General features: G+C 36.4%; 1 protein-coding gene across 6 annotated transcripts in view; it reads left to right on the forward strand.

The window, feature by feature from the left end:
- The window catches only part of LOC135217354 (cytokine receptor-like), a 219596-nt gene that overhangs the window by 162979 nt on the left and 28923 nt on the right, over window positions 1-27694 (forward strand). For all 6 annotated transcript variants that reach the window (XM_064253188.1, XM_064253192.1, XM_064253193.1 and 3 more), the window contains one exon: window positions 6115-6267. In XM_064253188.1, coding sequence (XP_064109258.1) covers window positions 6115-6267 — 153 coding nt within the window. The remainder of the gene's footprint in view (window positions 1-6114; window positions 6268-27694) is intronic.

The raw sequence follows: 27694 nt of genomic DNA on the forward strand, positions 1-27694 counted from the left end.
CAGGAGATATTATGGCCAGTTCCTCACAATGACCATAGGATAAAAGTGGAAATTCCACATTTTCATGCACTTGAATCCTGGCGAGACAGGATAGCTTGCCTAGTGTAAGGGTAGCTTGTAATATACCCAGAGCAGGTGACATTGGAGATCCATCCGCGGTGAACGTCGCACTTTGCGGAGGCGTCTGCAAACAGCTCCTGGAGATACCCAATGTGTCAAGGTGCTGCTTTCCAATAACAGTGACATCGGCACCTGTGTCTGGTAACATTTTAATGCGAGACTTAACATCGCCAAACGACAAGAGGACACAGATAGGTTTGGGCGTCTTGGAAATGGTGCGAGGCGATCCTAGGCGACGACAGCTGGTCCTTGAATCTTGCGATTTGTTGACTGAAGAGGCACCACTGTTGCTTGAAGATCTGTCCTGACGAAGATTCTTCTTATTCTCCCTACAACACTTATCGAAGTGCCCAATGCGGTGACACAGACGGCACTGGACCTTGCTGGCAGGACACTCATGGTCCTGGACCAATGGCCAACGCGGTCGCAGCTTTTACAGTACTGTTGGCCGCAGGGCATTTGTCTTGATCATGCTGACGAGCACAGTACTGGCACCAAGTTGCTGGGTTCGAGGTTTCGGCGAAGGTGGATGCTTTCCGCTTGACTTCTTGCTTCTCTTGTAGGCCGAAACAGCACACAGCTGATTAGTTGGGGCACGTATGGCAGAAGTTGCAGTTTTAGCCGCCTCATACGACCGACAGGTGGTGATGAAATCTTGCAAAGAAGAATTGGCATCCAAGGCGATCAACTTCTGAACCAAGTCCGCGTCTCGAATGCCCATCAAGATAATCATTTTCAGCTGGGTCTCTTCACATGCGACGGCGGTACCTGGGCATAAATCAACTTCTTCCGCAAGGCGTCGAAGTTTCACATAGAAATCAGCGAAAGATTCCCCTTCCGATTGCTTTTGCAGCTAAGTAACTCTCCTTTCGGCGAAAGTACTTCATTCCTTAAACCCTTTATATGTGACTGTAGGCGTCCAGGACTTCATCTACAGGCTTATCTGTAGAGGGAGATATTTGAAGTGTGTGTTCTAAAACACGCTGCGTTTCCAGGGTTAAACACATCCTCATCTGGATCATTTGTTTTTCCCGTGGAAGCTTAGAAAGATCCACCATGACAGCATAGTCATCCCATCGACGTCTCCATTCCCTGAACATCTGGAATGTTGCATCTGCCTTCAGTGGGGTGGCGTTTGCGCGGTTGCTTTCTGTGGTGGTGGAAGGGAGGGTTGACTGGAGTTCGAAACCACCTCTGTGCCAGGTGTAAGGGTACCTGAACGAGAATGGATGATTGGTGCAAGAGTTTGAATGAGGGCAGTAAACCTTGCATTCTCCTCTTCTCTTCTAAGATCATCTTCTCTAAGGCAAATTGCTTCTTGTTCCCTTCTTCTTTCTTCTTCACGTTGTCTGTCTTGTCTTCTTGTTTCATCTTCCCTTCTTCTTCTCTCATCCTCATACAAGCGAGATTCCTCTAAAAACTTAATCAAAACGAGGAAATCTGTCCCAGTAGCTTGAGAGGTAGATGGGGGCTGGTAGCGGGGCTTAAGAGTGGTGGGGAGGGAGAGAGTGGATGCTCCAACACTCCCCCACACTCAGAGTGTGGGCGCCCACATTACTGGATTGCCACTGTTCTGTGGGCTCTTCTAATTGGTCTGCAGGCGTACCTTTCGAGTCCGTCATTATTGTCGATGTGCAGTGCGCAAGAATAAAGTTTCAACAAAATTATTAAAATTATTCCAAAACGTCTGATACGAGAATAATAAATAAAATTCGTTGAAGCGTGAGTGTGTGCGTATGTGCGAGAAATACGTCAGCCAACGAGGGGACTAATGAACGATAGTGTCTGCCTACGGCCGCTCACATCCAAGGCGACGTTGCCAAGTCGACTCAGTCATCCCGTGACATGGCATGAGTGCGGGTGTGACAGTCGGTGCTCCGGCGAAGCCACAACAGAATAAATGCATACTCAATAAAATCACTAGAGCACACAAAAAAGGCACTATAAAAGCACAATGCACTGCACAACACTTCACTGAGTACTTGAGGCACTACACTGCACATGACATAGAATGAATCAGTAGGGACACGAAAGCACTTTTGAATTGAACGTTCATCCAATATGGCGATGACCGTCCGGTTCCCGATGTCCAAGTCTTGATAAGCTTCAAACAATACGACACTTCCAAAGTTCACTGCGCCATGTATGTGTTGGTAAACTCCTTAACCTTAAGTGGAGGGGCAAGGACACAACTTGAATGTAGGTTCTAAATGTCTATTGTAGAAATATATACAAGATCCAGGGGACAAACAGCAGACAGCTTAACAAACACAGACAGACGAGACGAGACTGCCTCACGAAGGCAATAATTACAATGTTGCCAATACTTAAATGTTGCCATATCATATTACTGGACTTAACATGGGATACTCTAATGGCACGCAACATGTGAAATAATGTTTGAACATAATAATACTGGTACATGTGAAATGCGTCTTTTTCATGTACCTACAACAATAGCCTAATTTTATCCCGTCTTCTAGTTAAAGTTCAAAAACAGCAAAAGAGAATTATGAAAGTGTGGTTTTAATGGTATACTTGTTGCGTAAATGTGTACAGCCATGAACAACCGAACGAGAAATGACTTTTTTTCTAAGTATGTACAATCGAATTCGAAAACATCCATTTGGCTTGTATCTCAATCATCGTACTATAGTACACTATTACCGTAGTTGTTATAAATGATGATGTGTAAAATAGAACTGAGATATCTTAATGTAATAACTTTATTCGCTATTGATCAAAGATCAATATAGATCAAAGATCAATCGAGAAATATACTGTTAAATTTAAACCTAGTTATAACTGAAGCTGAGAAAATTGTTCAAGTTGCTAATGACTATTATCGTGCATCAGCAACAAGGATAAAACTCCAGTAAACGTATGCCATCAAACACAACCGTAGATAAAATTAAGATAAAATCATTTTAATCAAAACTACTGTGCTTGAAAGAACACATTTAATTTTGGTTTCACGCCGATATAAGATAAATAACGTAAAGCTCATATTACGATGATATAAAGGGAAATTGCGAACGGAATCACGTAATTTTTTAGGCAATAAACATGCTGCCAACGTAATTTGTTAACAAAAAAAAATGAGTTCACAATCACAACGAGACATATTCAATTCGTATTTCCACCTAAAAACACATCGAATAAGGAAAAATAACCTTGTCTCATATAAGTCAAGTATCTAGATATTAGTTTATGCTAACTACAAGCAAGAAAATTCTCTCAGAATTGCGTTAAATATGGCGAAACATGGCGAAACAAACTCGTATTCGCCATCAGCTGATTTGAAACTAAAACATTGGCCGCTCCGTGGAATACTGGCTTAGATTTGCCATAGTATTTTATAATACAATAATATGAGAATATGTACAATGTTATTGGATACAGTGAAGTAATGTATAACTTTTTAAAGGATTTATGGAAAAGATGCATAATTAACAAAATAACACCATGCATTTTTCGGAACAGTGGCGGACAAGAACGAACATGAAAAAACATCCTCTGACAATGTGAAGGGTACATAGTTACAAAAGCTGCCTTAATTTGTATCATATTTATGTACAAAAATAAAAATACCCTATACGTAATATAATTTTCATACACATTTTAAACATAAAAGCATGAACATTTATAAAATCGACACATCGATCGCTAGATTTGCACTCTTTTTAACTCGATATTTTCAGAAGAGCGGCAGGTGGCAGCTTACAAGAACGAACATGAAAAACATTGTATTTGATAACATGAAGGGCAGTTTCAAAAGCTGCCTTTGTATCATATTTCTGTGCAGAAATAAAAATACCCTATATGTAATACATTTTCATACACATTTTAAACATAAAAGCATGAACATTTATAAATCGACACATCCAAAGCTAAATTTGCACTCATTTAACTCATTATTTTCAGCATAGAACAGTGTCAGAGGCATATATTTTACCCTAATACCTATGTAATAACTCATTATAAATTTTTTAATATCATTTGCATAACCTTTATGGGCTGAACTGCATTTCTACAAATGTATGTACTCGTTAGACATAAGGTGCTAGCGGCGCTGTTGACCGAAAATTGTGCCATAAAAATACTAAAAAAAAATTTTTAATTAATATTTTTTATGAGAGCCGTAAAACCGATTCGCCGCTGAGCGATTGCGCCGTTAACCGCAGGCCGCCTGTAGTGTGCAATTAATTCAAACAATCTTTTATTCTTTTAGGTAAAGCACCACACAGTGCCCCATAAGTTTCATTCCTTCTGTTACCAGGTTGTGGAATTGATCTTCCTAATCCTGTGATTGAGTCATGGGTCTTATCGAAACAAAATGATAAATATCCTGCTTAGTAGTTGTCACATAAAGAACATCCCTGGTTACTGCTTTAACTTATTGTAAATTCATTTGCACTGTTATTTACATATATCTGTGTGTGTGTGTATGTATATATATATATATATATATGTATATATATATATATATATATATATATATATATAGTATATATATATTAGTATATATATATATATATATATATCTATATACTATATATATATATATATATATATATATATATATATATATATATTTATATATATAATATATATAATATATGATATATAGAAAAATATATATATATATATATATAATAATATATACATATATATATAAATATATAATATATATATTATATTATAATATATATATATATATAGTATTATTAATATATAAATATATATATATATGTGACATCTCTTAAACAACCTAGGTCCTGTTTGGCATTTTTCTTTTTTTAAAACAAGACTATATCATCCCAAACAAACCTTTGTTGTGGAAAAAATCCTCAGCCTTTATACTGTCCTTGAACTGTGACATGTCTCTTAACAGCATATCTATGAGAACTGTATGTACTACTTCTCCAAGGGTGGTTTTCAAGAGCTCAGAATTGAGTTTTCTCACTTGTTCACAAATGAAGGCCTCAGAAACATTATCCCCAGCTAACTTTTTTATTTATCCAAATTAGCAGCAATTTCTGTCTCTTCAATTTTTAGACTTTCATTTCACTCCCTTAGCAACATCTGCTTCTTTGATGGCTCTTTATGTTGCATTTTAAGGAACATTACTTAAGGGTCTTTGCAGCATCCCTTTGGCCCCTTTCATTCCTTTTACTGTATCTCCATTCATATTTTCTTGCTTCCACCTGATTTTCCTGCCTCTCAAGCAATTTTTTTGTAGTGCAGCTGCAAGATTTTCCTTCTGTTACACCTTTCAAACATTCTTACTGACAATTTCTCTTTCAGCACTGAATGACTTCAGGTCACAGTACTTGGTCTTTGGCCTAAATTCCGTACTCTATTCTTCATAAAATTCCCTACCCAGATTAATGATGCTAACACTTTCAGTTTCTTTTAAACTGTCTTTTTCTATCTACTGGTCTTTTTGGTTTGCTTGTCTTTTTCTATCTACTGGTCTTTTTGGTTTGCTTGTCTTTTTCTATCTACTGGTCTTTTTGGTTTGCTACCATTTTTAACCTTCTTAGGCCCCATGATGACTTATTTCCATTAGAATCAGAAAAAATACAGAGAAGTAAGAGACAGTTAACCAGAGTTGAGCACTGACGAAGAGCTATGGATAAACTGCCCATTTATGCTTTTCTCAGCTGGGAACCATACAAAATTGATGTGCTTAATCCTATACATGTTCTAGCCGGTCTTGTTTGTGCATCCAAAAGCTAAGCAAAATGAATAAAAGCAGTGACTTTTAACTAAGACAAAAAATCTAGAAGCTGAACTGTACAAGTTGAACTTTAATCAGAGAACTTATTTTGTGATGGTGTTTTTTAGGATTAAAATGTTATCGAATAGGCTTGGTTACTCATACTTATCCTAACCTATAAGTTTTAGCAAACCAGGTTTATAACTTTCTTTTCTACATATGATAATAAAAATTTACACAACTGTTAAAAATCTTTTAATCTTCTATTTCAGATGCAGCTTCTATTAACATCAGGGACCTCAATATTACTTGCACAAAAGAAGAAAAAGATATAACCATCAAGTTGCGTGCAGTTACTTACAACGAGTCAGAGCAGAAACTCTTTGGCCCATGGAAGGAGGAGAGTGTCACATGCTATTTAACAGGTAGTTACAGTCCTGATCATGTTCCTCGCACAACCGAAAAGATTCAGATCATTTTAATTCACCTTCCACAGAACAATCAGTATAATACAGTCATAAATCTTTTAAAAATTCCAGTTACTGGCAGTTCTCTTTTGCCATATATGAACCGTAATAAAGATTTTAAAGTCTTAGGTGGTCAAAGGGACCATAATACTAGGAGGGTGACAATGGGAAGTCAAAAGTTTGAAAGTGAGGAAAAAAATGTAGATTCCAAGGGTGAGGCTCATAATGGTGAAAGTTATGCTAGTGATACTAATGCAGGGAGGGAAAGAAGTAGAAAACATTCCGGGTGATGGAGTTGAATGTTTCTTCAAATTCTCAAGTAGCAGGCAGTAGCATCAGGTACCTGACAAAACAAGAAAAAGGTTTGGCTCATGACCATGATAGTGAAGTAGATACCCTGATATTGAATGCAGAACCTAAGGAACTAAATTTAGAAAGGAGAAATGTTTCTTCTCCTTCAAGTAACACTTATATACAGCTTAGACATAATGAATATAATAAGCCTAATACATATCCTTTCCCTAACAAAATAACTCATAAATTAACTCATAAACTGAGTTGCCCTCTCCTAAATCTTATGAAATCACCAGGATCTGAAGTTCGAATAAATGCATCTGATACTAAATTCGAATTCAGTATCAAAGGTACAGGAAGTCTATACAGCATAATGAAAGCACTGTACCAACATTCTGCTCAATTCAGCAAACCAGATAGGGCTCTGACAGCTTCTGATGAATTTGTACCTAATAGTGGTAGAATATTTGTGTCTCATCAGTCAGTATCTGAGGGAGACATAAGGACAACAAAGAGAGATGAAAGGAATGTGTTATCTTCAAGTGGTAGACCTCTTAGTAGTCAACAAAATCCAGCTGTTTTGCAAGAAAGGGGGGAATCTGAACAATTCGAATTAATGAAGTCTGAACCATTAGCAGACCTGTATAATTTTACAAATACAGTACCTTTAGTATCTGAAAACAAAACAATGGCAGATAGTGATACTTTAGAATTCAATGTAAGCAAAGTAATCGAAGCAAAAGAAGAACTAGCTAATTTACAAGTGATCAACCAAGAGAATATCACAAGGGAAGATTTAGAAAATAGATCATTGCCCAATTTGGCAAAGGAATCCTCTCTCATTTTAACAGAAATACCATCTGAAGACACTCCAGTAATGGAGCTTGTTGGAGTAACATCTGATGGAAATCTGCTCAACATTTTGAATGGAAGTTTGAAAGTCCAATTGCAGGATGATAGTCCTGAAAATGAAAGGGACTTAAAATGGCCAGCAGAACAGCCACAGTATGGATCATCACTTATATACCGTATAATTGGGTCTTTCAATGGTAACATTCATGAAATCTCTCACAACATAGATAAACAAATGAGAGAAGACATTCCACTGGCTACCAGTTTAGGTGATGATCATGTTCAGTTCAGGAGGCAATCTCAACATGGTTCAGGTCTGACATCTGAGTTTTTCCAAAGAATGTCTGCTGCAGACTATTCATATTCTGATGTCCAAGAAAAAACTGTTAACATAGCAGAGAATATGAACTTGAAGCCTAGTTGTCCTTTTGTAGATCTTATAAAATCCAAAGGAGTGAATGTACAATTAATAAGCCCAGGAGATGGCAAAATTGAATTTAGTATTAAAGGTAATGGGAACTTTTATGATCTTCTTGAAACATTGTATGACCCAGAGTCAAAAAGCCATAATGTAAAAAGAATAAATGGAAATGATGAGGAACCAGTGATGGAAAGAATTCAAGAAATTACCTTTGACAAAAGTTTACCACATGTGTTGTACCAAACACCAGGTGATGGAAGGGAACTTAATCAAAAGCATTTTGAAATTCCTCCTTTTGTTGATATCACCACTGAACAGTCTTTGAAACACCATTCCCAGCCAGACCTTTCATATACTGCTTCATCAACTGATTTGGAGGTTCCAGTGACTTCAGGTGGCAGTAATCTTGTCTCTGCTTCACTGTCTCTATTGCCATTGGATTTAGTTAGTGAAACGTCGACTGAAAACTGAAACCACAAAGTATACATAAAAATATTTCCACTTCTCAGTTTCCTGTGTTTCTGCTTGATTACTAACTCTCCAGTTTTACACATGACCTTACCCAAATGTAAGAGGTGAGCCTGACCATCCTAGATAATGGTAACTGTTGGTTATTGAACTGTTGTTAAGTTACTTAACATTTTCTTGGTAACTTAGTACATAATATATATTAAATCATTTGCTTTACAATTTTGTAGTGCTGATATTTTTACCAGAACTGTTTGTCACCATTTTTCTTTATTCATTATTTACCTGCGTTAATTCAAGCCCTAACTGTTTTGGTTCGCTAATTACACATGATTATAAGATTATTACTCTTCTTATTTATCTCAGGTATTTTTTCATACTAACACTTATATTGAGACTTCAGTAGTCTGTGTTAGTTTGACAGCTTCAGTAATAATCTCTGTGCTTCATCTTGTGCTTCAGAGGATATATTCTAGTTCTGGCTAGTACATATTTATTAAGGAGACCCATGTCTTCTTTAGGATTCTGTTTAATTACTCAAGAAAAGTGTAATTTGGAAGACTAGTATTTTAAGATTGAAATTTTGGATTCATGCAAATGACCAGTAATCTCTTCACATGACCATAATTTTCTGGGCAATTTAAGCAAGCGCGTGAAATGTAGATACCGAAATTGAGGAAGTAATCAACATTCTTACATTTATATGTGCATCGCCTTTCCCGTTTTCTCATCTCGCTTCTTTATGGTTATGAACTACTGGGATGCCACATTTTTGTTGTGGTCTAAATTATTTCTATTTACATTTGGAAGATATCTTCAGGTTAATTGAATTATTGAATAATCACCATTGTATCTGTAATAACCATACAGTCCCAGGCAATAATTGGAAAAGTCAAGGGTGGCAATATTCCTGACATTAGCAGCATTAGCTTTCAGCTTGAGAATGTTTTCTCCTTGATACAGGATTAGTTTGTTATTTTGTATGTGGCCAAAGCTGTTGTCTGGTGTGTGGCAGGTGCTATAAGTTCTGTTTGTGGAGAGAGTTTTCCTTCGTATAAATTAGTTACAGTAGGAAAAAAGATGCCAGCAATAGATTTGAACAAAATGGAGTTACAGTTGATTTCAAAACTTGGTAGAGTGATCATTATGTACCTGATGACCATGAAACTCCCCAGGTTGATCGTTGCAGGTGATTTACCCTCAGTTGAACTTTTCTTTCAATTAATTTACCTAGCTCTGAGCAGTGTATAGCAGATTGAAGAAAATTTAAACACTATTTATATAATTGCTAAAAAACAAGACACTTTTGTGATTTGGATAAGAAGATCACAGACAACACAATAAGATAGAGTAAATCAAACATTGCAACACTGAGTCAACAGCAGAATTTCTTAAGGAAAACCACACCAAGCTGTGCAACATCTGGTATTATACTGGGATACTTCTGTAATCTATTATTTCTGCCAGGTAGAGAATTATACCATATTAGCAAAGGCAAGGGGAATCCAACATAAATCAGAGGGCAAAGAATGACCTTTGTTACACTGCTGTAAGGGAATCCATATAGATTTCAAACTCGGCATTAAGAATTGAGTGTTGACACCTTTTACTTATCTAGGTTTTGTAACAACTGGTGGAGATTAAGCACTCTTGGGTCAAATAATGCAGGGATATATTTTTGATATCATTTGCCTTATTTCTGTGTGGTTAAAATGGAAAAGAATGTTTGGAATCAGCCATTTAGGTTCCTAGGTAGACTGTTTTGACTAAAGACATCTAAGCCTAATACATCGAATCTCTGCCTTATTCAACAACCTCATCCTTAAGCAGAATTTCAAAAGTGAAAATATCATACAAAAATTGTTTATCATCAAACTAGTACAATGAGTGAAACCACTGATTAACTGACCAGCTGCAGCACATATTCTGCATAAGCTGAGGTAAAACTGTTAAACCATAAGTTGTGTTCAGGAAATGGGGTCCTTTTCCTGCCAAGACAGGACAGAAATTCACTGGATGAAATGAATAAGGTAAATAAATTACAGAAGAGCCTGCACTTGTAAGCACACAATGCTTAGAATTTCAAGTAAAAGTGTAAAATTCTTAAAAATCCAGCAAATAGTAAGATGAATCACAAATTTCTGCAAGCTCAAAAGAGATCCATTGATATCATGTTACTGTGAAGCTGTGACTTTTATTTTAGCAGCAAACCAAACTCATGGAAAATTACACAATAATGGCCAACAAAGAATTGATTCATGTGAAGGTTAATCTCTCTCAGCCTGGAGAAAAGGCATAATATTCCAAGCCCTCCCAGTAACAGAAGCCTAAAAAGAGCAGGAAGACAAAGGGAACTGCAGTGAATAATTATGGCTCGTCAGTGCAGTATGTAGAATTACTTTAATAAACTGTAAAACTAAGACAGAAAGCTTGGACACAATTGAAAAGGAATTCAGAAAGAAAATTATAGCATTACAATAATAAAGACAAATGTCATTCTAGGGAAGATCTAAGATGCTGATGAATTTCACTCTCATCAGCTACATTGGAGAGGAGTAAAGTGAAGCATTATGCAGGAGTTAAGGCATTGGCAGTTTATGTAATGTGGTTGACTCATGTGTAGAAATGATACAAATTATGATTAATGGGGTTGTAGTAAACACCCAGGAATTATTAAAGTGTATGTTTGACAAAGCTGTAAAGACAAACTTGGAGATGGAGATCATAGCCATTTCCCTTGAAAAAAATAATTTATTGAAGTCAGTCTATCATTAAATTCCCAACCACTGGCCTGATTTTTCGGCTTAGAAATACACCATTTGTGCTGTTGTGATTTTTTGGTACCATCTCTATTGTTTTAATGAAGCTATCCTCAGGGAGTGCTTGGCTGGTTCAATTTTTTCAACTAGTGACATGTAAAAAGTTTATTCTTTATATATATAGCCAAACACAGCAAATTATAAAGGCAGGAAATTGTTTCCTCTGGTAAGATGGGATATAAACATGAAGATGAGGAAGTTGGAATCACCTCAGAAACTAGTTTTACTGGTTTTCATCAGTGACCCTCCTTTTCGAAGAGTAGCACCTGGCCTAAACAAAAAACAAATTAAGCTATAATTATGTCTCTACCTTCTTTGGTCTTTTAGTAGGCTAGCACTCTTAGGAGTCCAGTATTGGATGTAGGAGTTGCTGAAATCAGAATCAAGGTCACTAGCCTTCTAGATTTTTCAGTGCTCAAGGAGTGACAGCAAAAATTATTTTGTTGTTTGAAATAGATTATCAAGATATTCTTATAGTCCATACCAAGGTTTTGTAGTTTCCTCCTCATAGTCCTGGAGGATACAGAAGGATAAAGTTGTGTTACTGATGATCTGAGTTCTCACAATTGATTTTTACTTCATTATTACTGCAGTTAAGGAAATTTTCTAATTTCCAGACTTGAAAATCCCATCAGTTCTTTTTTATGGTGATGAGAACTACATATGTAGGTGTATGATCCCACTGTCTCAAACCTGGAAGTTTATGGTTTATCTGAGACCTGTAATGTTGGCTATTCACACATGATGTGCTTTGGTTGTTGATCTTCAGTGCAAAGTTGACTGACACATTTCTGCCAAGTTTCTTATACACTGTGGTTAATAAGGAGGAAAAACATAAGATTGCCATCTCTACATTTTTGGAGTTTTGATCCACTTTATTCAGCTGAGCAAACTCTTTTAAACTACCAAATGATAATTTTCAGTTATTTTAGTCACCCTTGGAAAAACTTGTGCTTCAAGGTGTATCTCATATGAAGTAGTTCAACTTGAATTTCCAGAGGATTAGTCTGACCAAAAATAAGTGCTTACCATGGTGGAAAAGCTAAAAGAATACTAACAAGCTGAATGACTTTGGTTATCTACTGATAGATAACTAGAGCTAAGGCCATTCATAAACACCTAAGGTTGTGAACAAGAATCAGCGGAACTCAAAAACAATAGTGCTTATGTCTAACTCCTATAAAGATAGATGATTAGTTTCTCTACAGGTTGGAGGTCTCTCATTGCTTATTGAAGATCAAAGTGTTCAAAATTATATTTTTTGTGCATAAATTTTTAGGACATGGCCAGTGTTTCTATATTATTTCTGAGGTTCATATCAGATAAGAGCATTGGCATAGCCACTCTGGTTTCCAGGTCAAGTGATTCCAGAAAGTGGTTTTTTCCAGAAGACCATATGCTCTCAGATCTGAAAAAACTAAGGTGTTTCATTATGCTGGCCACAGCCAGGAACTCAAAATTGCAAGCTCACACATTGACCCTTGTGTATTCATGGGCATGGAAATTTCTTGCCTACCTGTAGTCATGTCACTATAAAAAATTGTAAATTTTTAAGACAAACAAAGTCTTGAGAATAAAGATGGCACGTGTTTTTACTTCATGGTTCCTACATTGTATGATAATATATACAATTATGGGGAACATAAATTCTGTAGGCATGATACTGGGAGATCCAGTACAAATTAGAATTTTATTAACTCAGGTATCCCATTCAAGGTATCTTAATAGCATAGTCATGAGATAAATGGTTGTTTGATTGGTTATATCAAAGTACTGGTTTCTTCATCAACTTTATCTCTTAATTATGATCTTGCTTCAAACTTTTTTAGTCCATGATCGTCATCTGAATGCACATTGAACCGGTCATGTTAATTTAACTACCTGGATTAAAAGTCATTTATGAGACTCAGGCACCATTTTCAAAGATTTTCAACTTCAAGTTCTCTTGTTTAGTTGTTTTTCTCTTTATATTGACACCAACATGATTATCATATCAAAGGTAATAATGTCACAGACAGCATACAAATTAGAAAAATTATCACAGCATGGGTGCTGGGACAGTCAAGGCTTACAAAGGACTATGTATTGACTGAAAGAATGAATAAGTTTGGCCATGATCCTTTCTCAATACTTTTATAGCAATTTTAAGGATCGAGCATTTGTAACCACGCAGTTTAAGACTGTACATACTTGCAGAGGAAACATGGTTTATAGTTAGTGAGTCGATGATCCCTCCAGTTAGGGTACCTCAATCATGCGCAGTTAGGTACTTTAAATTTGGATAATCCATGTCACCTCTTGCATCGGAATAAGGCATATAGTATATAGAAATTGACTTTTATGTCAGGATACAACAACAGTTGTATAATGGATGTAAAAAATGTGTTTATCCTCCTTTTGTTTATTGGAGCTTAGAACTAACAGAAAGAAAATGTAGAACCTTGAGAACTTACGATCACTTTGACATTTGGTAGGTGAGTACGTATGGAAGAGAGGGGGCCAAATGATTTCATCCTCTTCTATTAATTTACTAAAATTTTAATCTGAGTTATTTTTGCCGTAGTAACTTTTCGTTATTACTTGAATAATGTTTCTTCTATGCTGGTATGAGGTGCATCTTTTGGCACTTAAAATCAGTTGATTTGATATTTAGTGAGACTATTATTTATGAATTATATCTTTTGCCATAGATCAGATTTTGGAAGCAGTCTGTGTTGGGAATTGGAAATAATTGGTAGATGGACTTATTATACGTAGTATGATAAAAATACAAATTTCAGAATCCATTTGAACCAGATATGGGGGCAATAACATAGTATTTAATTTAATTATACCTCTCCTGTGTATTTTTTTTATTAAGTTTCTTTCTCTTTGTGGGAGGATATATTATAGTTCAAATTTTTCTCCCAATATCCTGGCAGTCCGTAACGTAAGAATTTATAGTAATGAAAGATTACAGCATAATAATACATATTAAGTGCAATCCAGTGTCCTGTACAAACACAAAATATCTTTTAACTTTACTATTTGATTTTTGGGAAAGAGCTCTTATGTTAGATATCTCTGGATTACAAGGAAGTAGACAACTCTTCAAAAAGTAGGGAGCCAAATAGAACATTGAGTTTCAAATACAAGTTGCAGATCATAGTAAGGTGTTCATATGTTCAGGTTTGAATCCTGTACATGTAGGAAAGTGTAATGTTGGATTTTGTAGTTAATAGTAATTCAGTTATAGTACAATCGGCCTTTGTTTTAGGAGGGACAAAATGGCGAAGGACATTTTTTTTTTCCAGAACTACAACAACAAAACACTACCATATATTCACTCAGTTGCTTCTTTTAAATATTTTAGGGAGTTATAAATGATGATATATTAAGTGTTTCTTCCTTAATATGCAAGTTCTCTATACGGACCAAATTTTTTACTGGCATTCAAAACGAATAAGCTGGTACTAATCTTTATAGTGATTTGGGACTCTGAAATTTTAATTCCTGTATCTGTGGTACATTGGATATAGTTTTTGTCATAATATTACAAGAATCAGTAAATAACAACAATTTTGAAGTGTACAGTATTTAAAACATTTAAATTTGCTTTATGAGAGGGATCAATCACAATATTTTGTGACTGATCCAATTTCAAAAAAATTTACAATTAAAATATTATTTATAGACGGAATTCTCATAAATTTCTGAAATAAAAAAAATAACAGTGGTATTTAAAGCCATTCAAAGAGTAATAGCTTTACTGAAACCAAAACGATAAGATCATTAGGTAAGATTGGCAGCTATCTGGCTGAAGACAGTTTAGAAACAGTATGAGAAACATTTGTAAAGAAAACTCTGCTGAACTTATCACAAAATTTATTGATTTCTTAGCTAATAAGATTAGTTACTGCATCCATCATTCTCTCCGGTGCCAAATTCATAGCACGTTTTATTCATACCTTTAAAACATTTTATGTTTACATAAAACAGGAAATAAGTTGACCTTTTAGAATCCTGATTGGTCATAAGGAAATAGAATTGTTGTTAGACCCGTTAAAGGAATGCTCTGGAGCTGTTGAGTTGATGTATATTTATTGTTTTATGAGAAATACCTAAAATATTAAAAATTAAAATTCATGCCACTCATGATGCAAATGGTTGTTTTAACTTCTTCATTTCATTATTATCTTTTACGCTATTTTGGATTTTTGTACCCTTAAAACATTTTTATTTAGTAGCTTTTGAATTTCCATAACACCAGTTTAATTAGGTTTGTTTACAAACACCTTGCATGGGACACCTTGCATGGGAACAAAAGCTCGTAGTCTTTTACCAGGCATTGCTGTCAGTTGTTGGGTACACTTTGCATATTTGACCCACAAAATCAGCCATTTAAAAATTACAAACATTCTGGGATAGAATGAACGCAGTTGGAGTGATGTAGTAATGTCTGTTGTCTTCCGTACATTTATAATATTTAATTTTTTTTTATAGTACTCATAACTGAGTTATTGTTTTGGAATCTAATAGGCTATTTACTGTACATCAATTACATCAAGAGTTTCAAATTAAATTTGCCAGTGCCCTTTCATTTTGTTACTTGAGTGGGGAAAGAGTGAATTTTGAATAATTCCGTCTTGATGGAATTGATGGATAAACGCAACCTTTGGACAAAAAGAAATAATTGTACTAGACGAGATTTTTGTCGCATCATGTTTAAAAACTAGTGTGCGCTTTAAAAACTAGTGTGAGCTTTAATCGGATTCAAGGCAAAATACTGATTGTTCTGGGATTGTTGCAAAATGTACTTTCAAATATTCCTGATGTGTGGTTTGCAAAGGGACCATCCAATACATTTATTTTCTTGTCGCCGGTACTCTGTAACTAAGAAAAAAAAGTGTTTTGTTTTTTCTGTTTTTTTGTTTTTGTTTTTTGTCTTTACCGGAAGTGTTTAGTAATGAAAACTGTTACATGTAACAAGAAACAATTATGGTTTGGACGTGTCTTTCCCCGGGAAATTGTCGTGAGTATGCCCATCTCCTTTTTTAAATTCTTCATAATGAATTATGTAATGGAATCACATTTTAATCAAGTGTAGATTCGCTTTTAAAACATTATCATGATCAGGTGAAACAATGATCAACTTTGGAATGAGTCGGGCACTCAACTGTAGATCATGTGTCATCATTTAAGATTGTGTCAGTGGATGTAGATGTAGAAATAATATTAAGGATGAACACTCAGTCTCCTTGCCCTGTGATGCACCAATTTTAGTCAAATTATTCTCTTGAGTGATGTTACATTTTGGATTTTATGAGATGAAAGTCACAGATGTATATAAGCTTATTGTTTAGCTATGTAATGTGTGAGTAGGCCAAGGGTGGACAGGTAATAATAGCTCTGGAGGAAGCTTCGGGTTTTAGATGTTTTCTCCTTTTCTCTCTTGTTATGCATTGGTGTGGTATTTCGTCCTTTAGAGAAGTAGATTAATAGGTGTTTTGGCGCTGATAACCTCAGTGTTATAATAGAAGCTTCGACATAATAGCAGTTTCAAGGGAGTTTTTAGGGAGTTAGCATATAGCGTAGTTACAGGGTAAAATGATAAAATTTAGTAATGGTAAGCATACATGGAAATATGATAACAAAATATTCAGAATATTTTGATGGTGTAGACTATACATTAAGAAATGTAAGATTTTTAGTGTACAAATTTGTCTGTAATTTAAAATATATTGAAATGGAAGGCATGTGGAAACCGATGTTTCATTTTGTTGCTTGGTATGATTTGTATAGTAGCTCTTGATAAAGCATTAGTTTCACTTTAAAAAGTTGAATTAGATATGTTGGACTGATTATGTGGCTTCTTGGAGTGGTATCAGTGTGCAGACAGCCATCGCTGACATTTTCAAAATATCTGATAAGTTCACAGAACTATGTTTATTATATAGTATGGCAGTTCACTCACAATTTCGAGTTGCTTTCCTTGCAAATATAGATGAAAAAGTTCTGGCGATCTAAGGAGAATACTAGAACTCTCAATGATCAGAATTTTAACAGCACTGGCGGGTTTAGGCTCCTCTCAGGAGCATTAGGTAACCCTGTGTGAGATGTATAACAACTTCTCAGAACACTGCTGTCTTTCTGTGAAATTTGAAAAGCTGTTGTAGAAACTATCTGTAAATAGAAATGGGAGACTTGATATTTGACCATTGTATGGATGTACATCGGGACATGGCAGTTTGAGCAAAAATAAGGCTCACAAACAAATGAAGTGGAATTTCTCTTTGTGTGCCTCTTTCCTTAAGAATGTGCAGATTGTTTCTTGAAATATACTCCAGTGAATAAGGTTAGTACGTCCATGAAGTAAACTGGAACATCTGAATATATATGTCTAGTTCTTTTCATCTGATAGAGGAGAAAAGAAATATTGTATATCCTCCTCTTCTAGCTAAAAATTGAAGTCGTATAGATTATTCAGGAAAAGCTAGATCAAAAACACCTTGTGTATCAGCCCTGGTGTAAGTTGTGGAAAGAGGATGCTTCCTTCTTTTAAATTTCGTTATCTGCAAGGTACGCCATATTTTTTTAATGGAATGGGGACTTTTTCTGGGAGAAAACAGGCTATAGGCTCCCCACATGTCTTCTGCTAATAGAAGATATTTTAATTTCTACTGTAAAGTAGTTCTGCTTGAAGTAGGACCTTTACTCCTGTCCCATTCACTTAAGGACCCATGTCTGAAAGAATATTATTACAATTAGGAATCTCAAGTAAAATCTTGTTAGGATTCTGAATAATTTTATTGGTAAAGCATCATGAACAGTTTACAAACACACAGTGAAATATAGTGCAGAATGATTCCAAGTATGTACTTTTCGCTACTCTACAAGTGCTTCAGTAAAATAATGTAGGCATACATCTATTGAAAGACTGAATTACGGGCAAAGTCTATATTGCAACTCAGAGTTGTATACATATGATTAGTGAAGCTATTGTGGATCATAGAATCTTTTCTTACACATACAATAGACTGATGATTTGTCTGGAGGGTGGTTAAATTATACACAAGACATTCTAATCTTGAAGCACTTTATTTAGAAGAGCTGTATAAATAGTCGCCATAGTTCCTCAGTACTGAAAAAGGAGGAAAAATTTCTTGAAATCAATTAAATAGTCGGCGATTAACCTGGATTTTATGTTAACAGTCACAATATGCTTCTGAGATTTTTATGACTTTTTTAAGAAAAATCAGGAAAATATGACATTTTACTGGTTGATGAAGACAAAGAATGGTAGATATTGAAATGAATAATTGGATTTCGCTTATTTCAAGTGAATTGGAAATATTCCTGAGGATGGTTGATCTTAAAAACAATAAATATTTTAACCTGAAATTATGTTTATTCATGGACTCCGGCATAGTGTGCCTAAAAAGCTCTTATATAGTTCTTTTATAAAATATGACACCATGCAGATTAAGAACCATTGCGCTACAGGCTTGGTCACTTCACTATGTTGTATTTTGTTTTAAGTCACCCAGTGCCCAGTCTGATCTGATACTGAAGTCTGATCTGATACTGAAGTCATCATGTTATACTGAGGAATTGATAAACAATGTTATTTGCATAAGCAAAATAAGTTTATGCTGCAACCTGTTTGAAATCTATGCATTGTTGAAATTAAGTTATTTTGGCTCTGTAATCTGAAGTTTCTGCTTTGAAGCATATTACCTTCTGAAAACTTTCTTCAGTAATGACACAGTAGAGTGGCCTGTGCTTGAAATGTATTTAGTTACTCAAAATTATTACACGTTCATGAACCATCTAGCAATGCATGTCCCTATCATTGGCTTTGTAGTAACAAAAATATTACATTTGATCTAAATTTAATTATACAAACTCATAGAAATCACATGTACAGAAAACTAATTTGTCCTTCACTCATAGAAGCTATTTACATGATGGCAGGATTAGAGGCATTATCAGTAGACCAGCTTTGGTTTGATCATTTTCAGTTCTGTGGCAGTAGAAAAAACTTTCAAATATGTAGTGCCAATGCACCTACACCCAGGAGGCCTTTCAGTGGATTGGTTCTCGTGGTCTAGTGAAATTCAGTCATGCCAGTAGCTTTCGTATCAGTGCGTACTAGTTACCATATAGTATTTGTATTTCAATGACTATTTACATGATACTAAAATATAAATACCTAACATTTACCACGACAACGGACCTCTGATCATGATATGTTTTAAAGATATGTTTGATATTATGTGCAGTGTAGGCTGTGATTCCATTGCATGCTTTCTTGATGCTTTTGTTTTCATTTACCTTGAGTATAGAAAATCAATTGATTGTATGAAACCTATATCTTAGTCATATGTATCTCATTTAAGGTAAGTAAAGTAACAGTTTTGTATATTTGCTGTAGTTCATTCACATGAGTATCACAATAATAATAATGTACACACATTAAAATATCAAGTTATTCAGAGTATGACACAAAGTCCAAACTATTTTGTAATTCATATGTAAGTTTACACCGTTAACGGGAACTAATTTCTTGTACTGTTGAATTTCAATTTACGTATAATTTTTTAACTCATCGTTAAATCACATATAAAAGATGTAATTTGATTATATATATAATATAATTTATTATATCAATATATATATATATTATATATTAGCTATATCTATATATATCTATATATATATATATATATATTATATGATATATAGACGTATATATTAAAATTCACAAATAACTCATATTGATATAGAGTTCTCTTCACCTTGGGGTAACTTACACTTTTGGGGAATCAAATCAAATATGATAAGTCTTCAAACCCAAACAAGGATTCGAACCTATGCCTTTTTGGCTTATAAGTGACCACTAACCCTTTCACTCAAATGGTCATGAGGATATGAGGATCGAATCATGGTCAAGGCTGGAGGACTTACCAGATAATTCTCTTTGAGATGAAAGTTATTCCAAGAGTAAAGTGAAATCTATTTATACAATGTATGAGGCTTAGTCTTTGAAAGCAAGAAAAGATCTTGTAATACATAATTATATATATATATATATATATATATATATATATATATATATATATATATATATATGCGCGCGCGCGCGCGTGTGTGTGTATGTGTAAACTGAAATGATCCCACAACGAAAATTTACATATTAATTCGAAAACTTGAAATCAGTCACGTGTTGTTAGCGATGCATGCTTTATATTAACCTTAATAGTATTTACGAGAACACATATTTTATATTCGCTTTCCATGGTAACAACTGATTTGAGGACTTTCCCTGCGATGTGTCTCTTGGTGGGATTCATTGCGTTCCATATCTTCTTGTATTGCAGAGCTCCACATGATGTGCGATATCCGTAGATAAATTTTGAGTGAGTCTCGAGAAGTGTCCATTTCCACTAAGAATTGTTATTTAGCAGCGTCAATTTCTTAATGTTTACGAGAAGAGCAATGTCAATTTTCTAGGCGTAGTAATATTTTTAGAATCCCTTTGCTCAACGTTTTCACAATTGAGTAAGTCACAACACATCTGATCATCACTTAGAAGTCATTTATGCGGGGTGTGTTTTGATTTTTGTTAGTGCCAGCACTGCAGTAACCAACAACACTATATGTAAATTCGATTTAGGAGTCACTTCCAGTATTTGGTAACGTTTAAAGTTTGGCAACCAATGGGATGGAATGAACTTCACCAGTCACGAAGGGAGCAGCGGATCTCGGCGTGGGCGATACACACAGCCAGCCCTCCCAATCCCGACTGTCGGTCGGGCATAGTGCTATGCGGCTCCAACCAACCCAACCTTCAAACCACCTCACTACCAGCGTCCTTTATCTCCTTAACTCCTCCCCCTGAGGTTTCCCTCCCTTTTACAGTTGGTCCTAAACACAGCTAGTACGAATGTCTCCCTCCCCTCTCCTTTCCCGTGTGTTTGCTTTCTCCCCCTGCAATCTCTCTCTCTCTCTCTCTCTCTCTCTCTCTCTCTCTCTCTCTCTCTCTCTCTCTCTCAGTAGCGCACATGAGCCCAACAATTTCTGTCATTATTCTTCTGCGAATGCACGCAACAAGAATATTTCCATTACTATAGGAGGGCTGGAGGAAGGGTCTTAGTGCATTTAAGAGTTCCCAAGCTATTCTGCGAATTTTAATATTACGGCAAATCAGTTTCTGGAAAAGAAAGAGCTGTAAAGAAGATTGCCCCCGGCTACCTTGGAACGGCTATTTAGTTGCGTAATTCATTTTGGAAACTCATATACGCCCTAAGATTTTAAAGATGATTGTCTTTTTTGGCCCCTTCATTAGTAATGACTTTTCGAAATTCAAGTTTGTTTTATTATTTCGTGAGTAGTTTTCGGAGAAGTCTTTTGTACCACTTTCCTCAGCAGTTTCAGTCCTTTTCGTCTTTGTGGTTCAGTGCCGTCCTACGGCTCCACATAGTGATGGAAGGGGAGGCGGTCTTTGATTCCAAGGGGGCGGGGGTGGTGGGGGCCCTGTCAGACACTTATTGTACTGTTTACCTGCGCAGTGATGCTTTATTCCTCACACCGTTGGACGGTGGAACCGCCTCCCAGAGGATGTCGTGCTGTTGGAACTTCAGGTGTTCACGCGAAATTAATACTATTCTTCTGGGATTTTGATACATTTTGATCTATTCATTTTTCTGGTTCGTTTTTAGTAAGTGTATCTCTTCTTTCTATATTTCCTTTTACTACCTCTTACTTCTTATTGATGAATACCATATTCTTTGGAAGCTTCAATTTCAAGTCAATAGCAGCTGTGAGATTCTTGTTCCATGTGAGGTTTCATCTTCTGCCTAATAATAATAATAATAGTAATATTGAAGGTAGCCCAGGGTACGAGGTACAATTCAATTCCTTGTCACTTTTGGCATCGGAGAGGTTTGCCTCCCGCTGTGTGTTGTTATTGTTCGTCTTATTGAGTGTTGTGTGAGAGAGACGATCTAAGATTACTCTCATAAGCCACTTATCTCATGAGGGTCCATATCCTTTTGGTCGATGACTCATTCATTTCGACTTGCTGATGCATTTGATAATGCACTCATTGTTTGCATAATATATATGTGCTTGTGCTTGTATACGAACGTTAGAATTATAAACGCACATGCTCAGGGGCATGCTTAGCAATATCGGATTTTTGTGAGGGATTTTGATAAAATGATGCAGACGCATTGATTTCCGTGTTCCAGTTTGTGATTTGGTAGACTGGTTTTCGCTTACTTCATTTTTATGAAGAAAACTGACCATTGTGCGTCACCTTTAACGGTTCAGGGCCTTTTCTACCAAAGTTATCATCACTTCATCTGTACGTAATGGTCATTTTTAAAAACAATAACACACTGTCAGTCTCTTTCTTACCATTAAAAGAATTTCTCTTTAGTGTAGTACATCACGAATTTTTCTTATTTATTTTCACTAGTATTAGCCATCATCCCAAGGTTATTTTGGAAACCTCTGCAGACGCGTTTGATATTCCATAGGGATTGAGAGAGTTTGGTGTAAGGATCAGCCTGGTAATTTCCTTACTCCTTCAGAATTCCACTAGTCTTAGCCGGCGCTCTTCCAGTGCATTGTCAACATTCTGTATTGTACCACTACACTTGTGTTCTGCCAACTTTCTTGTTATAATTCGTTCGGCCTTTTCGTTAAACTACAATGTTATTATACATAACGTTTTCCTTTGCTTGTCAGTCTTCCTCTGTAACATACTTTTTTTTTAATCTTTCTGTCTCGAGAAATAAGAGTGGATTTGCTCATTATGCATTGCCATACCTGATAAGAAACAGCTCAGTGCTCTCAATAAGAAATCCCTCTTCAATATCTTCCCTTAATGCTCGTTCTTGCTTTTTTGATGAACAGCTGCTGCGGCTCTTGTAGGATTTGCTTGCATTTTTTGAAGAGGTTCTCAATTATTACCCTGTTCGTTATTTGTGATTGCTCTTTTAATCTCAAGTTTTGGGAACTAGATCTCAATTATTTGTGTTTTACTATGCCTGCTGCAAAGTCGAAAAGGTAGTCTGGAATTAGGTAGCATGTTTAGTCTACGCTAATCAGAAATGAGCAGTTAGCTATCGTCACCTAAATTTCAACAAGACTTCCTTTGTAAGTCCGATTACATAATGCGGCTAGTATCATTCCCATGTAGGGGGTTACTGCCATCAGTGTACCTGACGTGGTGCACTGTATTCATTACTGAAGAGTCCTTCAGTGTGTTTGCAACGTCCCTTCGGCCCCTAGCTGCAACATTTATCAGTACTTTCACTGTACCTCCGTTCATATTCTCTTTCTTCCGTTTGACTTTCCACCCTCTCCTAACAATTGTTTCATTGTGCAAAGGCCAGGTTTCCCTCCTGTTACACCTTTCAAACCTGTTAATTCCCCTTTCAGCGCTGAATGACCTCATAGGTCCCATTGCTTGGCCATCAGCGTAAATTCTATATTCTATTCTATTCTATTCTAGTTACTGAAGGAATGTGATGTGCCTTTTTTCGGTCAGTGGAAATCGTTGGTTTTAAGTTCATATCATCTGTCAGCGGGTAAAACATCCTAGGTACCATTGCTTGGCCATCGGCGTAAATTCTGTATTCTATCCTATTCTATTGTCATTTGTTCATGCTACTTCTATATAATGAGTTACCGAAGGAATGTGATGTTCTTTTTTCGGTCAGTGGCAATCGTTGGTTCAAGTTCGTATCATCTTATGTCAGCGGGTAAAACATCCTATAGTTGCATGTGGGGAATAGCGTTAGCCGCGTATTCATATATGTAGCTGTACAAATAAATCCCGTGGCGACGCATTCAGCGACTTTAGGGGTCACGCAGCTCTCTCAGCGATTTCTTAGAAGAGTTGTTTGTGGAATTCAGTCGGCGACTTTTTTCTTCTTCTTCTTCTTCCTCTTCCTCTTCTTCTTTTTCTCCAGCCTTGCTATTACTGGCCTTTCTTTCCGAGTCTCCCATTTTTCACAGTCGAAGGAATGATAGGGTCCGAAACCTTTCTGATAGCCCGACGTAGTAGTTATAAAGCTCAGTAATACGCAATAATGGCTGAGGAATGCTGCAATTATCATAGCGGCCATGTGAGCCGAATGATACTTACCTCTCTCTCTCTCTCTCTCTCTCTCTCTCTCTCTCTCTCTCTCTCTCTCTCTCTCTCTCTCTCTCTCTGTGGTAGTCTTGGCGTGTTATCATTTTTAATCTATTGTTTTTTTCTTCTGCTTTGTTGTAATGAAAATTACTCCATGAAAAATTCTGCACTCCACATTATTTAAGTATTATGGCAGCTCTGTTTCATTAATCCCCTTATTAGAACAGTTGGTTTTGGATGTGTATTGGGAGTCGTTCAGGACCATTATTACATTTGATAGTTCTATAAAGTGTTTAACCGAGTATTAATTTTTTTATTTGATTTTAAATGAACTTCACAAAACAAGAATGTTGTGTGTTTTAGCCATTTTGATTTCGTCATATATATATATATATATATATATATATATATATATATATATATATATATATATATGCTTATAAAATATTTGTTTGTGTGATTCTGTTAGTTAATTGTAAACATTTCCGAGGTAGGCAAATGTATATATTATTGTAGCCTGACTGTTTTTGAAAAGAACCAATATTCTCTCTAAATCTTTGAACGCGCTGAAGTGAGGTAATCGATTACTTAAGTGAAATACGGCGACGAAAAGACAAATAATGACGAAATGTAGATAGAAGAAGGAGGAGGAGGAGGAGAGCCTTTTGTTTATCCTGGAAGACTGCATCTGGTCCTCACGGGCTGCCTTATGAGCAAGGGCCCGTGCTGGCGTAAGGCCAGGTTAATTTTCAACAACAACATCCGGCCCTTCCCTCCTTCCTTCCTTCCTTCCACCCCTGGCAACCATAAGTTCCGACGTCAGAGAGTAGGGGAGATATCATCACAAAGACGTTTTTCCTTGAAGCTTCCGTGAATGTGGAAGCGAAAGAAAGTTACTATATTGCGCCGAGAGTCTGCGAGAGAAAGGGAAATCATATTGAAAGATTAATGAATTCCCTGAACTTTTCGGGGATCGAGTAGATTTTACGGAAACGAGACCAAGGCAGGGGTGGAGAGCATCACATATTCTCTATTGACAGAATGGCTGAGGGTTTTAGGTGGTCCCCCCCCCCCCCCCACCAACCCTCCCTTTTTTTACGTCTTGGTTATATATATTGTGTGTGTGTATGTGTAACTGTGTGTGGGTATAAATATTGTTTGTAATTGTGGAAACATACGTTGTCGGATGACTTTACCAATAATTTCCGTGTTTGCACTGAAGACTGCATTAGAGAGAGAGAGAGAGTAGAGCTCCGTATTATCAATTTATATATATATATATATATATATATATATATATATATATATATATATATATATATAAAGTTCTATGAACGCTCTTGGTATATCCACATTTTATGGTCCTTCATTCAAATTCATGCAAGCTTTCATTCTCACTTACGACGTTCAAAAAGAAGAGTTCCCTTGAAGTTGCCAATGATCCGTTTCAATTTATTCTTTGCGTAATGTTATTATCATAACTGGAAAAAAAGCGGTTTCTTTCATGAAATACTTCAATGAATGACACGCGAGTTTTGTGATGATCATTGTTGTATTATGCGGGACATAGAAATAGTTTCTTGTATTCTGGGGTGTTATGTAAGGGGCGATACGGAAGAAAGTATACAGGCAGCAGCCGGTATATTTCAGCAGCTGGCGCATTTCTTCTTGTCGGTGAAATTCCAGACCGTTTTCGAAGAATCGAGTACTTCGACGAAGTTTCGCTTTCTCTCGTCTTTTCCCGGGATGTTCGCTTTTTCGCGGAATGAGCATAAAGCCGCTATTAACAGCACCTGCAACAGCGAGCATGACCGATGGATTCCAAAGGCCTTCTCTGAGAGAGAGAGAGAGAGAGAGAGAGAGAGGAGAGAGAGAGAGAGAGATTGCTTCTGCTGCAGCTACATAGTGCAATGATCTTTCAATAGATGTCTGCAGTAGCTCAGCTTCCGCCCAGTCTCTCTCTCTCTCTCTCTCTCTCTCTCTCTCTCTCTCTCTCTCTCTCTCTCTCAATAAATATTCCTGCAACACCTGCATATGACGGGAATAAAGTCCCCTCTCCCACAAGCGAAGGGGAAAAAAGTGATGATTACGGAGTCGATGAGAGGTCCTTATTCCCCGAAATTTCTGCCATCGCTCGTTTCGGTTTTATGGATCGTTTGTTGCCCTTGGTGTCCTTTATTCCTCAAAAAAAGGGGGTGCGAAGAGGAGGAAGCTGTTCTCGTTTTATTTATTTAATTGTGGGCTTGGTTTTCTCCTTATTCTAGTTGTACGCTTCTGCATGCCATGTATCCAAGTGATCAGCGCCCCTCGCAAAAAAGACGGTATCGCCTTTGTCACTTGGAAACTTCAAGATTGAGGAAGAGTATTTATACGGTGAAGTGAGTTTCAGGAGAACGAAGTCGTTGGGAAAGGGAGGGGAGCGGGGGGGGGGGGGGGTGGACAGGGACAGGGAGGTCAGGGGGGGACACGAGGTCTTTTGCACAGTTACAGACGAAGGGATGAGGTTCTGCGTAATCTCACATTTGTCGTAATCGGTTCGATAAAACTTCGTGTGAAACTTCTTATCAATCGTGACAAAACCACAGTTCTGTGCATCAATAATGCGAGGAACTCATTCGACAAATGTTGTAATACACAGCAGCCACATCCTGCTGATAGTTGTTTGCTGTGCTGAGGAGAGAGAGAGAGAGAGAGAGAGAGAGAGAGAGAGAGAGAGAGAGATTTGTACGTGTCAAGTGATGGCGTAAGGGAATGTTATTGGAAATTAATGAACGAGAAGTTGATGATAACCAACGCAGGTTTCGATGTTATGCTTTGGAGAGGCTCGACTTCATCAGAAAAGGCCTTCCCGGTATTTCACGAGATTACATTAAAATGCCGAGATGAGTGACTGAAAATTGATTGCCCAGGTTTGTTTCTTAAGTGATTGTTTCCTGGCAAAAAGCCGATGTTTAGTCTGTGGTATTTTGAAATTTTAACGTTAGTCTTTAATGTTCTCTATTTTTATTAATTTTTGTTTCGCTTTTTTCATTCTTGGTGTGGAGATTTGTTTAACATGTAAAGTTTAATATTGGCGAATTTAGAGGGGTCACTACTTGACTTAGTGGGCGCCGCATTTCGTTTTGTTTTCGTGAATTAATGATACAACCCACTTCAGAAAAGTCGGCCTTTTAACGTTTCTGTTACAATAAATTCACATAAACAAAGATTATTTATGGTTATGAAGTGAGGAGAATGCTACATTTCGTAGTGTATTTAATTTTTTATTTTTTTGTGAAATTTTTTTCTTGATATGGACTTTTTTTCTCTACCGCATTATTTTTGTCTTTCCGAAGGCGTAGAGTAACGTTTACGTGTCCGAAAAATGATGCGCCTGTACCGTCATCGTGTGGTATTAAAATCTGC

The sequence above is a fragment of the Macrobrachium nipponense genome, chromosome 7, assembly GCF_015104395.2.
Source record: "Macrobrachium nipponense isolate FS-2020 chromosome 7, ASM1510439v2, whole genome shotgun sequence".
NCBI classification, from domain to species: domain Eukaryota; kingdom Metazoa; phylum Arthropoda; class Malacostraca; order Decapoda; family Palaemonidae; genus Macrobrachium; species Macrobrachium nipponense.